The sequence below is a fragment of the Rhinatrema bivittatum genome, chromosome 4 (assembly GCF_901001135.1).
Source record: "Rhinatrema bivittatum chromosome 4, aRhiBiv1.1, whole genome shotgun sequence".
Taxonomy (NCBI): Eukaryota; Metazoa; Chordata; class Amphibia; order Gymnophiona; family Rhinatrematidae; genus Rhinatrema; species Rhinatrema bivittatum.
In genome coordinates this window covers 363,219,906-363,235,929 of record NC_042618.1, presented here as the reverse complement: position 1 = coordinate 363,235,929, position 16,024 = coordinate 363,219,906, and the positions used below count along the sequence as shown (strand labels likewise).

Below are 16,024 nucleotides of genomic sequence, written 5' to 3'. Positions count from 1 at the left end.
CTGCCTCTGGAATGCCCCTAGACCCCCCTCCCCCCTTTTTTTTTGTGTGCATAGAACCACATTTATACTTTTGATGTTTCTAAATTAGCATGTACACGAGTACAAGCTACTTACGTGCATGTATGCTAATTTACAGATGTAAATATTTTGAAATTTCACCCCATTATATATAATGATATATGCATATGTGTGAATGTGTGTGTGTATATATATATATATCTATATAATGGATAGATATAGATATTTTTCAATGGAAACTTACAATTTATTTTTGTAGCAAAGGATTTTGTAATGAAATCACACTGACATACTGTAGGCCACTATATATTTGCTTGTTATATTTAGCTGACAGCTCTGGCATAGCATTTATTTTAACTGGTAAACATTCAGGAGGCTTTTTAAGGTAGTACTCACTTCCTCTCCCCTCCCCTCCAACAAAACATTTGTCATGCATGTATAAAAAATACTTCTATAAATCACGTACACTCTTGGCGGAATGGAAATCAGTAGTATCCCTAGCAGAAAGAAAATACCTTGCCCTCTCAAGAATCAGATAACTACAGTGAAGTTGAATAGACCCTAAATTTAAACCAGTGATCTATTTACACACATGAGCTTTGCAGCTGGTATGTAGGCACTAAATCCTTAAAGCACTGAATGAAATGGAGCAAAAATGCTTAACATTTTTGTGTAATGGTGGTGTGGTTGTCTGGTGTTATAATTCTGTTGTAGCAGATAGTGATTTTTTTTTTTTTAAGTTGTCATGGTGGTAGCATTATCACATGAATGTTACATCACCGAAAGTCACTACCTTAAACTTATAGCAATAAACTTGTTCCGTCTTAAATCATACCTTCATCACAAACCTCTGAACATATTAAATTACTAAAAACTGTCTCTTCAGTAATAAAACATGCCCTTTTCACAAGTTAGAATAAGTCTATAGTCTGTATTCACTATTGATCCTCAGGTCTTGTACCTAACTGTGTATTATGACGTCTGTTCATGGGAAAAGGGTGATTTATTAAATCGACCTTATCATTTCTGGACTCTGATTTGCACTGCCATATAAAGGATGAAACAGGCCCTAATTGTTTTGTAATGGTTCCTACAAGTTATGCTTTCTTTACAGTTTTAAGGAGAGTGGCTGCTGCGCTGTACTTGAATGCATAGAAATAAAGATCAACAAAAAAAAAAAAGAATATTCTTATTGGACTAATTTAAGACATCTCTTGACTAACTTTTGGGAATTAATACTCTTAATTAGGTCAGTATAAACTGACAAGCTGATACAGTAATCTGTGCATTAAAACTGTGAGCTGAAATCCAGTACACTGAGCGGAGCGGCAGTAGCCACAGAGGCATTCAAACACTGCACGGAGCGGCAGTAGCCACAGAGGCATTCACGGAGCGGGATGCCAGTGGCCAGTAGTTGGTGTTCCACCTTCACGGAGCGGAAGGATGGAGGGCTGCTATTTCCAAAAAAAAAAACCAAAAAAATAAAAACAGGGGTGGGTAAGAGTATGGGGCAAGGGGGTGGCCTGCTTGTTGCAGCGGTCGCTACCCCTAATTGAGCTGGATGTCACTTGGATGCAGATACAGAACTGCTCTCTAAATTGGGCGGAGGGGAATTAGGGCTGGAGGGTACTGGAAGCCAATAGTAACAAGTGGGAGAGAGAAAAAGGGAAAAAAAAATGGATAAAGTGCGTAGCTTGCTGGGCAGACTGGATGGGCCGTTTGGTCTTCTTCTGCCGTCATTTCTATGTTTCTATGTTTCTATATGTTAATGCACAGATTAGAATTTTTTTTAAACTCCTGATGCAGTTAGCTAATGCTATGCTGATGTATCGGGAATAAAAATGTGCGTATGATGAGGGGGAAGGGGGCGTGAGTGAGCACTGCCACCGGAGTCTCCAGTGTAACAGCCCTGTGGTTCCTGCAAGAAACGTTTCCAAACTCTCTCTCACTCCCCCTCTCTCTCTCCCTCCCCCCTCTCTCTCTCTCCCCTTGATGTGCCAGTGCTAGAAACCCGGCTCCATCTCTGACTAGGAGTCAAGTTCCCAGCGCTAAGAGAACCTGGTTTAGGCCCTGCGCACCTCTCTGCATTGGAGAGTACTACTTAATGCCCTCGCTTGCATGGGATTTCCATGCGTGGCTGCTAGGCAGTACTCATATTTTTGAATGTACATCCTGTGAGTGTAAAACTCCTTGCTGCTTCTGTCTGTGAGCAGGTAAAGGCCAAGGACAGTGTGGCCTAAATATATATGTAAGCGACTCAGATTACGTTACTATGATGGTATGAAAGAGGAAGGGGGGGGGGGGAAGGGGTGAAAATGAGCAGAATGGGGTGATAGGGTTATTATATTTGGTAATTGCTGAGGAAAACCTCTCCCGGTTGAGTCTTTTTTTTTTTTTTTTTTTTTTTTTATGTTTCTTTAGAAATGTCTGGTCGTATTAATATTGAATGTCTTATGTTTTTGAATTTCCCTTTTAGTGTCCTGATCATAAGGTTATTCATTTATTGGTCTGGTCCCAAATATTCCCCCCTGTGGAGGCTTGCCTTGCTGTTTGTTTTCTTTGTAGGTTTATTTTTTGTCTTTTAACTTTTGGCCTCCTTTGCAGATATATCTACCCTTATGACTCTTTCTGTGTTGAATAATATATACTAAATAAGATGGAAGAGGAACATGAATACAGTTCCCTTGTGTTGAATGTCTTACCCTTTGGATAACTGAGTCCTGTGATAGCTGCTGGCATAGCTTTCAGCAACACCCCTTAGTGCCTCCCCTCTTCTCGCCCCACTGCTGTAGTGTATTCTGTGAATCACTTGCATATTCTTGTAATAATATTCTCCTTTTGTTTTGACCTAATGTAGAATAGTTTCTGAAACCTATTAAAAAGCCATTTAAAAGGCATTATCTTTTTTTGTTGTTGTTGTTCTTTATTTACAAATTATGAGACATTTTATTTGGCACGTGTATTCTTTATTCTGAAATATAAATAATCTATGTGGCTTTTAGTTCATGGGCTACAAGGAAAAAGATGACAAATCGGGGCCCTTGCAAATGTTATAGTGTATAAAGTAATACTTGCATTGTGCCAAAGAAATCCTCCTCCTGGGGTCCATAGGGTGTAATATGTCCAGGCACTGTATCAAGATGTGAGTCTGCAAGTTCTCTTTCATCAGGCCAGTGGCGCCCAATACACTTGGGGCTATTTTTGTATTTTTCTGTCACATGTTATGATCTCTGACTGCGTTTATTGATTATTCTCTCTCTCCATATGTTCCACAGAATAGCCACTTGGATCATATGACTATTCTGTGGAATATTATGGAAACTTCTATTTGCAGTGCTATTTTTTGGTTTTCTCCTTTAACACTGTCTGGTTTTCTTGCATCAAAGCTTTTTATCAGTTGGAATGGGAATGCCCCAGGTGACCGCATCTTCTTTCTATACTTCTATACTTCTTTCACGGTCATGATCCCAATGTTTTTCCGGTACAGTGATGTTATAGTGTCCACACAATTTCCAGTGGATGAGTGGTGCCACCTTATTGGGCTGTTGTGTATACAGACCTTTTGACACCAGCACATCACACCCAGCAACGAGATGTGTAACTGTTTCAGATGATGCTTTACAAAATCAGCATTTCCCTATTTTACTGTCTGGTTTTTTTTTTCTGTGCAGGTTATGAAGCATCTTATACATAGTTTACTGTCCTCTGCTGCAATTATCAATCCCATCTTTGTTTACCTCTCCTTAACTATTCCTGTGTCAGTATTTGATCTAGGTATAATTGTTGACATAACTAAAACTCTATTTATGCTTTTGCCAGTTGTTGTTCCTTGTTTGCTGTTCTGATTCTTTAAAGGTTTTCTTTTGGGTTTTTTTGCAAATTTTATTGGCTCTTTCCCAGTGAGGGAAGAGACCTATATTTTTGAGTCTTGATTTCCTATAGAGATGATTTAAAAAAATCCCCAGGTAAATCCTAGTGTTGAGGTCACCACAATGGAGGAGTGAATCCAACTAGAATGTTTTGCTAGGTAAAAACTAATGCTCTCCTACTCTTCTAGATTTCCACATCAGTAACTCCAGCAATAACAGTTTTTAGTGAAGGTCATAGCTTCTTTAAGTCCTTGTTTTGTATCGTATGGCTACCGAGATGGACATTGCAAATGCAGGTCATTGTAGCCAATTTGTGGATGTAATTCTTTTTTTTTTTTAGAACAGGAGAATTAAGGTGAGATTTATTTACTTGCAGGTCACACAGAATATTATGGTCCAATAAAGTTTATCCACATCGTAAAAATAGTTGTATCAAAGATACAGGTGGCAAGTGCTGTGGAAGGTCTCTGTTTGATTCCCGGCAGGTCTTCTGCTCCCTGAGTGGCTGGGGATGCTGCAGAGGGGAAGAAATCCATGGTTATTGCTTTAGGGTGACCCCTGTTTACCAGATCCAGGGCCTATGATTGCAGAGTTCTGGAAGAAATCCTGGTGCATGGCCCCTAGCCCAGGACTGCCACTGCAATGACCAGACTAGGAAGGTTGATGGTGAATGGAATATAAAACAGGGGAAAGAATCCCCAGGTAATTGTGAATTAAAGGCTCACGGCACCAGATCCCAGACCTGGTTTCGAATGAGCTGGAACTAAAAAGGAGCAAGAGGAAACTACCAGGCCAAAAATAAAATTATTAGTACAAGGCAGACAGCATAATAGAGTGCAAAACTATTAAAACCCTTCCCCTCTCAAAATCTCTTCACAGAAAATAGTAACTCAAGTGTGTATATTAGATGTGAATAAAATATTATAGCATCAGAACATCTGTTATATTGGCAGGTAAGAAATTAGTCCTGCATGAGGCTGTGCTTTCTGTATTTGGAAAGCACTTTGCATGTGGCTAAACCTATAGGTACAGTAGCAGTTTGTTTGCAAACTATGCTCTGAATGTTTATGCTACATAACCTTTGCTCAATTCTTCTTTGAGTCTCCTTTCTTACCATGTATCTAATTCTGTGGGGTTCCCTAATGACACTCCAGGGCTGCGAATGGGTAGGGTTTTCAGGCTATCCCTAATGAATATGCATCATATTTACATGTGTAATCACTTAATTGTATGCACACGTCTCATGCATGTTCATTAGCCATAGCCTGAAAACCCAGCCCATTTTGTGTTACTCAAGGGCCATCTGTGAACATCACTGGTGGAGTGGACTAAAAAAGTTTATAAAATGTGATTTTTCTTTAATTTGCTTCCCCTCTTTTCTTTGAAAGAAAAGTCAACTGTTTGTATTTAAATGTTGGTTGTCTCTTTAAAAAAAAAAAAAAAGTGAAACACTTGGGAACCAAAATCTGCCATGTGACATTTTTTACAGGTATTGTTGCATAAGGTTTCAATGGAAAAATTTTTCAGAAATAATACTTGATGATTTCTGAGTCCAGAAGAAAGGGGAGCCAATATATAGAAAATTGCCCAACTTGTGCACGATTACCTTACATAGGGGGCCGTAAATGGGTATAAATTACGCAGATAAAATATACACACGTATATTTTTAAAGCTGGACATAAAAACATGCGAGTATAGCAGTTGTACGCTATGTAGCTGGATAAATGCTGATTTATCCGGCTAAGTTGAAAGCAGCACTTAGCTGAACAGGCTGGAACTTATCCAGATAAGTGGTGACATTTATGCAGACAAGTTCCAAATAATACGGCTAAATAGCAGCAAAGCCACTACTTAGCCAGCTAACAGGGTAATTCGTTATTCTGCGATAAGGTCCTACTGGATGTGATACCGGCCGCATCGCGGCGGTATTATTCTAATTAGGGGAATGGGAGGAATGTGGGCAGGGTTTGGGCGGAGTTATCTCCCCGCAGCGCTGCAGGCAATAATGTTTTTTTCATTATCGCCGGCAGCACCATGGGAAATAAGTACACCTTTCCCCATGGTGCTATGGATTTGATAGTGTGCGGCATAGCCGTACCGCCATGATGTGGCTGGCTGCCCAATATCGCTCCACCCACCCTTTTTTTTTCCCGTGCCTCATCATTCTGCTCTAAATATTAATCTAGAGGTAAGTAAAATAACCAGATAGGTCTAAAAAGCTCTGCTTATCCAGCTATCTGATGTAGCAGGATAAGGACAGCTTTAAGATTTCTCCGGTACTGCTACTACTTAGCCAGATAAATTGGCACTTATCTGAATGAGTACCGCTACCTAGCTGAATAGGACGAAACTTATCCGGATAAGTGCAATATGTATTTGTGCAGTTTGGGTTTTTTTTAATATGTACATGCAGGGTGCATTTGCACGTATTTTATAACTTGTGTATATCATATACACGCTGGTTATAAAATACAGGAGTACATTTTCATATGCCCATGTACATGTGCATATGGGTGCGCTAAATTATTCTCCCTGTGATCAGTTAGAGTAACACTGGAAGTACATTTTTAAAGATAGTTGCATTCTGATCTCTTTGCCGCAGATGGCTGCTATGCAGCTTGGCCTATATATAGGATGGTATACATGGAAACTACTTTTAATCGCACATGATGGATGGTTGAATGGATCTACAGTGAGAGCTGCAAGGGAAGGAGTAAGGATTAAATACTTGTAGGGAAAATTAAAGTAGGCAAAAAGTGATTCTGCAGTGCAGCCTTCTAGTGCATTTAACACTTTTTATTTTCTGTGAATTTCATTATACCATCTTTTTACCCATAGGTGAAGCAGCTCTAAGAAGTGAACCTAGAATGCAGTCCCTTCCGGTATCACCTGTCCTAACCAACCATCGGACAGGCCCTCCTCCTATCAGCCCCAGTAAGAGGAAGTTCAGCATGGACCAAGGGGATGATGAACTAGACTGTGAAAATGAGCATGTCTCGAAAATGAGTCGAATGTTCCCACCACATCTGTAAGTTGTTTTTTTTTTTAATGCATTTACTGTTGAACAGAATATTTGTTTGAATTTTTATATTCATTCTTAACAAAATCTATTGCAGCTTGCTTTAACAAATAAGTATTAAAAAAAACCAAGGGGACCAATTCATGCATTTGATACCGGCCACATATTGGGTATTTAACTAGAAAATATTGGATACTGGAACCTGTTCAAGTGAATAAATACCTGAGGCCCAGCCACATGAAGTTCATCTTGGTTAAAATTAGCAGCAGTAGTGTATTAAATATATTTTATAGCCATCTAGGCAGAAATATTTCATATCTGGTCAACTGACAAGTTTTTGAAGATGTGAATGTGAATAGTAGTGTTGCCTCAGGGCTTAAATCCTGTTCATGTCTGTGCGCTCACTTCTCATCAGGTTTCAACTTGTGGAATCCATAGACAGAGAGGATGCAGTTAAGTACAGAAACTATGAAACATAAGCTGCAGAGTGTGGCTAAAGGCCTGGCCTTTCGTGTCTGCAAGTTCCACAGTTGTGAGGATAAAGCCATGAATTATTCTGTTAATTCTTTGTCAGCATATGTTTGTACCCTTTTATAAAAGTTAAGTGAAAATATAGACCTGGGCATCAACCACTATCCTTTCCGTGTCTCCCTGAAAAAAAAAAAAAGAAAAGAGAGAAATATTAGCACGTCACATATTTCCTAGGTCAGGAAACATCAAGCCAGTTGCCCTGAAGTCTGCTCTGACAACTGGCCAGGCTGCAGTTGCTGTTGGACATTATTTATATGACCCTACTTAGACCCTGGAAGCACTTTTATGGCAAGAGGTGGGATGTGAAATTTTCCATAAAGGTATTTAAAAAAACAAAACAAAACCAAATGAAAACACCATCACAAGTTACCAAGATCCCATGCTGCATGAGTTTCCCCTGCCTCGGAATGCTGCTCCAGTTGGCGTAAAGTTGGCCCTAAGAATTCCTATCATTCCTGCCTGGAGGAAGTGATTGGAGAGCTGCTACAGTTAGAGGTAGTTTGATAGCAGCACGCTGTTCCCTGCTGCCTCAGCTATAGCAGCCCTTGGCATTCCACACATTCCTCTCTGCTTTGGACTCTCTTGTGTTCAGTCATAAGACAGGGATTGTGCTATTTATCCTCAAATAAATCACCCTGGTGTTAGTCACAGACTGGGCCTCCAGCACTGGAATTTGTTACAAATCTGGAATCCAGAACAGTAAGTGCTCACAAACTGGCACTGGCATTCATGCACTTTACACAGCTATGGATTTTCTTCTCCCAGCTGCTTATGGCATCGGTAGTCCTAAACAGAATCATGTTTCTGTAGTACAGAGGATACTTTATTTTTAGTATAAAACCATTAACACACTTGAAAAGGTAGCTGAATAGTAAAATTTGAAATTTGTGAATAAATACTCCCTCAAGGAATCATCTCTTGTTACTGTTCCATTTCCTCACTTCTCAATCTTCATACCAAATTCAAAGGTAGTAGTTAAGTCAGGAAGAGCTGCTAGGATTGATAAGGACTCTTGTAACTGGCTTTGTTCTAAGTTGGAGAACTTGAATTACAGCACAGTGTTGCTAAATTATAGGTGACAGAGAGGAGGCTAGTAGAGGAGAATGGCCGAAGCCAAACTAGATGCCCATTATGAGGATAATTTGGTAACAGCCTGCATAAGAAAGTCAGCAAATACATGTTTCCCTGAATTTCAAAGCAAACTTGCGCATTTTAAGTTCAGTTTAAAAATTTCCACTAAACTTACCTGCACACAATTACACCTGCTATTGTATGTGCAGAATGTTTTTGGTAAAATCTACATGCATGTTTTTGAAAATGCAGAAGCATGCTTCTAAGTGTAAATCCCTCCCCAGCTTTGTCACCAGGAACACCTCCAGTCACTCTATTTTTATTTATTTTATTTAGATTTATAATCCTCTTTTCGCACTTTTTTTTTTTTCAGCACTTCATAGGTACTGTAGGTATTTCCCTATCCACAGAGGGCTTACACTCTTTGTACCTGAGGCAGTAAAGTGACTTGCCCAAGGCCACAAGGAGCAACAGTGGGGCTCGAACCGTGGTCTCCTGGTTTGTAACCCACTGCTCTAACCACTAGGCCACTCCTCCACATATTTATTTACCCAGCACAGTAGAGACAGAACGAGGACAGCAAAATCTGCCTTGGATGAGGAGCAATATCCTACAAACAGTCAAGCATCTATAACTGGCAACTAGCATATATCTTTAGAATTGTAGACTGGAATGAGCTGGGCACACTGGATGAGTCAATTGGTCTTTATCTACTATGCATCAATTGGCCATCATTTAATATGTTACACCCTGATAAACGTTTTGTGTTATGACCGAAAAGGTGGCATGTAGATGGATAAATTAATTTTCTTTCCAGTAAAATGCGCTTGATTCTGTTTTGCTGTCCTAGATGACTAGTGGAGTTTTTCAGCTGTAGATCTGTGTACCCCTGGAATAATCTAACAACACTTGAATATGTTGGGGGTAACTTTCAGATGGATGTAAAGTCTGTGAGACTTTATCAACAAAGTTTGCACTAATTTTCATAGGGAAAGTACACATGGGAAAACTATCAGCACAGATTACATCTGCTAATGTATGCAGATTGTTTTTTCAGAGAAATTTTCATGCATGCTTGTTCCTTGAATATTAAGCAGGCAGTTTTATATGAGGCCTTTTATGTGGGGAAAAAAACATTTTTACCTTCATGAATACCTTTGAAAATTACCCTCATCGTGAGCTTTGGTAATATCATATGTATCACTTTATTATTCACAAACCATAAAAGCATGGTACTAGAAGTGCTAAAAATTCATGAGTAGTTTGTGTTCTTCAAAACACTGTGCTGTGGGGAAAACCAAGTGTAGTTTGCATAGTTAAAACAAAAAACAGTTTTTGCCTTTCCCACTCACAGTGACAAATGAAAAATAAAACTGCATTTTGGTCTTGTTACTCTCTCAAAGGAAAAAATAATTGGCAAGCCCTGATCCTATTTTGATATTATATGTTCAGGTATGAACTGTGTTGTATTATGAAAATGAATCCTGTGTCATGCTGTTTAAGTATTATCGAAGGCTCAGTTTACAAAATAAGCTCCGGATTCTACACCAGTCCCACGCTTCTTTTTGAAGTGAATTGACTGTGATAGTTTTATAGAGTAATGTAATTTTCTTATTTAGAGCAAGCTTTGCAAACTCGCAGACATTTCAAATGTTTCTACAGTCCCCAAACATTTTATAATAGTAAAACTTGAAGTTCTTGAATTGTTTTCTTCCCTTTCTTCTAAAGGAATTTGATGCAGCTTTTATTTTCAAGGCAGCTTTTTTTTTTTCCTTTTTTTAAAAATTAGCTCCTCTGATTTTAACATAAGTGAACAATAGAATCTAACTAAGATAATCTGGAGGCAAGGAGTATTAATCAGAAGTATGAATACTGTTTTCTTTGGTGGAGAACCTCGGCAGTATTGTGTGGTAGATTTCCAGGTATCAAAACAAACAACATTTCTTTTTTTTTTTTTTTTTTAAGATGCATTTGGTGCCAATTGTATCTTACCTCGCTTCTGAAAGCTGAGATAGTGTTGAACTCTCCCCGCTCATAGGCAAGAGGCCAGGGAAGAGAACAAAATGCAGCAATGCTGTCGGAGCTGCCTGGAACATCCAGAACTCTGCTCTACTTGCTTATTTTATTTAAAACCTTCATTAATCGCCTCCCTGGCCAGGAGCTGGCTGCTCAAAGCAATGTAACAAATTGTAGTGCATTCAAAATAACAATCTTAAAAAATACAATTAAATACAAACATAAAATTTAGACTACATAAAAAAAAGCCTACACTTGACAACAACTGATATAAATGGAATGATTATTTCAAATGGGTATAGTGCACACTTTTGGCTATGACATTTTTGAAGTGCTGATTTATAGCCTACTTAGTCTATTCTGCTTTTTAGTCTATTAAATCTATCCTGAAAATGCCTCAGATTGGTAATCTGGTAGCTGCAACTTTTTAATTTGATTTTAAATTGTTTTTTGTATGAGCATGAATTATACTGGATTGATATTTTGGGGAAACCAGATGTAACACTTTTTACAAAGGTATATCCTAGAAAATCCACGAGGTGAAACCTGTGGGAGGGAGAGGAGATTGTTTTTTGCATTTTCTTTTCTCAAGACTAAGTAATGATGTGACTGAACTGTACAACTTGAATGCATTAACAGTAACTTTAAATAGGTGCGTGGGCACACGTATGTGCGTTTGCTGGCCCATACTCAGGGACATGACTACTTTGTGACATATATACATGTTATAAAACAGCCTAAACGTGTGCACATGTGCATGCAATTTTAAGTGGACGCGTGCCTGTGCGCACAAATGCCACTTTTATCGTATGAGTGGAGGGATTTTAATAGATGCGTGCCAATGCCATTATCAGTTTTCCCAGTTCGTTCCCAGTTCGCCCAGGTAAGGGATAAGACTTCCAAGCCCCCCTAGTTTAATAGCCTCCCTTCTCCCCTGTTATCACCGACCCTTAAAACCCCACCGATCTATCCGTTTATCTTTATTTTATTACTTACATGCCCTCTATAGCAGAAATAAAGTTATGCAGCAGAGGAACCCGGCACGCGCCTGAAATCCAGGAATGCTCATGCCCCACACTTTTTTTTTTTGGAACTTTTCATTTGTGCACACAGCGGGACGTATGTGTATACTCGGGCAGTTTTTAAAATCCACTTGGTGTGTGCCAGCCCAACATATTCATGTATCTTCCAGTTTTGGCGCATGCCGGCCTTTTAAAATTCACCTGATTGTGTTTGTGCTTAAAGCTACAGAGCATGCCATTAATGTTGTGTTTAACTGAACACAGTCAATAGTTTGGTCTGAGATCAGAGATATAATATATATTAGAATCATCTACCAGTTGTAGGGATTATGGACACACAAAGCTTCTAAGTCTTTTTGTAGTTTCACTAAGGTGATTTGATACAGTGGACTTTCTTGGGAAGCGTTGAACCAGTAATTTTCATTGGGTAATAAGACTTTTATAGCCAGTGTTTATACTACCTTCTGATCCACAAGATCATCAAGGCAGTTTACACCTTTAACATATACAATTCATGGTATAACAAATATAAAACCAAACATAAACCAAGCAGGAGCATCTTCTAATCACAATGGTCAGTTCTTTGGATTTGGAAACCCCGGTTTAGAATAAATCTTATAAATAGAATCTGCAAACTGTCCAATTGTATTTCTGTAGCCTCTTGTCCATCTCCTTATAAGTGGTCTGTCTCTGTGTCTAACAGGGGTGGCCGACTCTGGTCTTCAAGAGCCACAAACAGGTCTGGTTTTCAGAATATCCACAGTGAATATGCTTGAGAAAGATTTGCAGGCAGTCTCCACTGTATGCAAATATATCTCACGCATATAGTCGTCATGGCTATCCTGAAAACCAGACTTGTTTGTGGCTCTTGAGAACCGGAGTTGGCCACCCCTGGTTTATAATATGTCATCTTCACTCCTTGCCAGCTGTAACCAAGATAGGTAGAGACACATTGAGGAATACTACTGAGAGAGATTTGGGTAGTAGAGATTAGAGTAGTTCTTTCTTAGAACATATTTGTGTCAAGAAAATTGACTTGGCTTTTGGCCACTGACATTGATGTATAATGTGACAGTGGTTTTCCATTGTAACTCATCACACCTCCCCTCCCTCTTCCAACATCTGGATCTCCATTGAGTAGGATATCATTAAGCACTAGGGAAAAAAACCCCAAAATGTTTACAGGAAAGAGAGCAAGACACACGGCATGTTAAAGGGAGAGAGAGAGAGACCGCAGTATCTGGCAAGGTGGCATAATTGTTGGAGTCTGGAATTGTAACATTAGGAAATCAAGTACTGTTTAACCATGCTTTGTGTCTGATTAAGAATGTTCCTTAAACTCCTTTGCTCAGACTTGGATAGTAAGCTCTCTAGAACTAAAACCTTTACTTGTGTGATTTATAGATCACTATCGTGTAGTAAACGGAACATGAAGAAGAGAGAAGTGAAGATGCAGAGACTGGACTGAGTGAGATTGGCAATAAGACTTTTGTACCCCAGTCCTCATTGGCAATCCCTACTTACCTTACGTGTACCATTTTAGAAATGCTGCATGCTCAGGACCCTTTGCAAGTTGTTCTGGGTAGTTAGGTGCTATCAGCGATGATCCTTTTTTTTTTTTTTTTTGTCAAAACTGTTTTTATTGCGTATAACAAACCAGAAAAAAAACAAGGGTCACATAGATAACAGTTCATAAACAGCAACACTGAATATAACTTTTCTCAACCCAAACAGCCACCATAGTACTCAATTTTAGTTTTTAGGTAGTAAGAACATACCCCCCCCCCCCCTCGCCACACCACCCTGCCTCCCACTCCCCCCTCCCAGTACTACCACCACCCCCCATTTTTTAATCCTCTTGTTACCCTCTCTCCTATAGCTTATGTAAACGATAGATCATATGAGATATGCCCCGCTGGGGTAAGTAACAAAAGGACCTCTGCACACAGTCCGTGAATCAAAGACTAAAGGCATTTAAAATTAGGCTCCGTGGTCGGTGTGAAAGTGCTTGAATCAAATGTGTAGAAATTTTCGACAATGAAGAGGGGATGCTGGTGCCAACTGCGCCTCCATCTGCATTAGATCATGTAATTGATTGCTCCAGGTCCAATAGGAAGGAGGATCTCCAGAACGCCACTGCATAAGGATCACTTTTTTCCCCACACAAAAAGGCCTTACGTAGGAACATCCGAGCCCCCCACTTACGAACATACAGAGGCGGAAGGAGTCCAAAAAGTACCATTTGGGGTCCCAAAGGTAAAGTAATGTGCAACAAACCAGGCAAATATTGCAATATGCGCCACCACAAGCGCCGTCCATCTTTAGTTGAAATTCAAAGTTAACAAAACAAGTAAGTGGGAGTTAACCCCCCCCCACAGGCTCTGATTGGTGACAGACACAGCTGCGGTTGGGCATCGGTCAGCTTCCTCTTTCCTGTGCTACTGAGGACACCACGGAAGGAAAAGGACAGCATAATGCTGGAAGCTGGGGCTGACCATGGCCGTGCTTGACGGTCAGCTGCTTTCAGATGCAGTGGGTTACAATTTACACTGTACGCAGATTTTCACTGTATGCTGAGAAATGACCTGACTTAAGGGGCACCTCAGCAGATTTATCTTCTCTATAGCACCTTGAATTTGAATTTTTTTTTTCATATTTCATTTTATGAACTCTGAAGCTATCATAATCGTTACCTTTTATTCAAAGTAAATTTTTCTACTTTCAGAGTCTGCACATTTATAGGGTATTTTGGCACCATTTGCTTAGTGTTCAGCAGCTTAACATTTCATTGTTTTCTCAATACTAGATCTTAAAGTATTACTTTCCCATAATGTTTTTTTTCAAAGGTCATGCTACTCATATTGTGTCGCATTATAGAGCAGTGCTTCTCAACTAGTGTGCCTTGGGAGCGTCCTTCCTGTGCTGCAGTGCTGGCAGCCACCACATGACCCCCACCACCCCCGGTTCCTGGCAACTGGCCAGCACTGAGGAAGATAGAATAGGAGGGGCAGGAGCAGGGAGCCTGCAGAGCAGCAGTGAATGGCAGCCACTGCTACCTGCTTAGCCCCTACCCCACCAGCTGCCATTTTACAGGGTTTTCTCTCTCTCTCTTATGTGCTGTTTTTATTTAGTGGACACTACCCCAGGCCCTAGATGTCTGTTCTACAGGAAATTGTGACTCAGCTGACAGCAGAAGGGAGGAGGAAATCATTCAGGGCTCCAGTTAGGCGAGAATGATTTGTGTTGAGGGTAGGGGGATGGTTAAATGCTAATAGGGGGATGAAGGGAGTAGGGGGTGAATGTTAGGTGAGATGAAGAGGGCTATGAATTCTTGGGGAAGGGAGGTCAAAGGATATTGACACAAAGTTGGGCACCATTACTTCTGTCACCCAAAGGTGGGTAGAGGATAGGAAGGAAAAGTCAGACCATATCAGTGGAGGAAGGTGCACCGGCTGGAGCATATCAGTGATCATAGGGGAAATGTGAAAGAGGATTTTAAAGCTAGGCTATGGGGCAGCGATGGAGAGAAGGAAGGGTAGAGAGGGGAGGATTGGGTATGAGGGAAAGGACAAGAAAAGGGGGAAGAGAGGACCAGTGATTGAGAGAGAGAGAGAACCAGTGACTGAGAGAGATGACCTAGTATAGGGGAAGGGAGAAAAGACCCTAGACAAAGGGCAGGATGATAGAGAGGGAAAAAAGTATCCAGGATGGAGACAGAGAGAGGATCAGGTATAGGAAAGAGGGAGGTAGAGAAATGACTCAGGAATAGGGCAAAAGAAGGGACAGGGAATAGAAGAAGAGATCTGGGAATGGAGGTGGAGGCACAGAGAAAGAGAGAGAAGCCCAGGTATCGGAGAGATCGAGAACATTGGATGAGGGAGATAATCAGGTATTGTGTGGATAGAGAGGGAGAAAAGACCTATGAAGGGGGGGGGGGGAGGGGGGAGAGAGAAAGAGGACCTTGGATTGTGGGTGGTGAGGTGGAAGAGGAATCCTGGAAGACAGAAGAGGAGGAAGGGATATGAGAATTAGAAGAGAGAGGAGGAGGAGGAGGAATGGATAAAACAGGCAGAAAGAGGAAGAACTGGAAAAGAGATGCAGATGAAAAGAATTAAAGGAGAGAATCGAGAAAGCAGAAAGATTGAGAGAAGAGACTATTAAAATCACTCTTGAATGAAAGAGACAAGAAAGGAGGACACCAGAGAGGGAAAATAAAACAAACAAAAAAGGAACAGAGAACAGACCAGAGAATGAGAAGAGACACATTGAGTGTGAGAAAAAAAATTGGAAGCTGCTATTGCTTGATAGAGAATATTAACTCACCAATGTAAAAAATCCTGGGACCCAGTTCAGTCCTGGATGAGTCTCCAATATAGGGGTTTGAGATTTTGTAGACTATTTTGACTTTTACTGGTGTAAGTTTATTCTATTGTATGCAAGACATACCCGCCAGCACTGAGGGCCTGATTTTCAAAAG

General features: G+C 40.2%; 1 protein-coding gene across 4 annotated transcripts in view; it reads left to right on the top strand.

Annotated features, from left to right (window-relative positions):
- The window catches only part of VGLL4 (vestigial like family member 4), a 265,872-nt gene that overhangs the window by 201,704 nt on the left and 48,144 nt on the right, over window positions 1–16,024 (top strand). For all 4 annotated transcript variants that reach the window (XM_029600776.1, XM_029600779.1, XM_029600777.1 and 1 more), the window contains one exon: window positions 6,727–6,916. In XM_029600776.1, coding sequence (XP_029456636.1) covers window positions 6,727–6,916 — 190 coding nt within the window. The remainder of the gene's footprint in view (window positions 1–6,726; window positions 6,917–16,024) is intronic.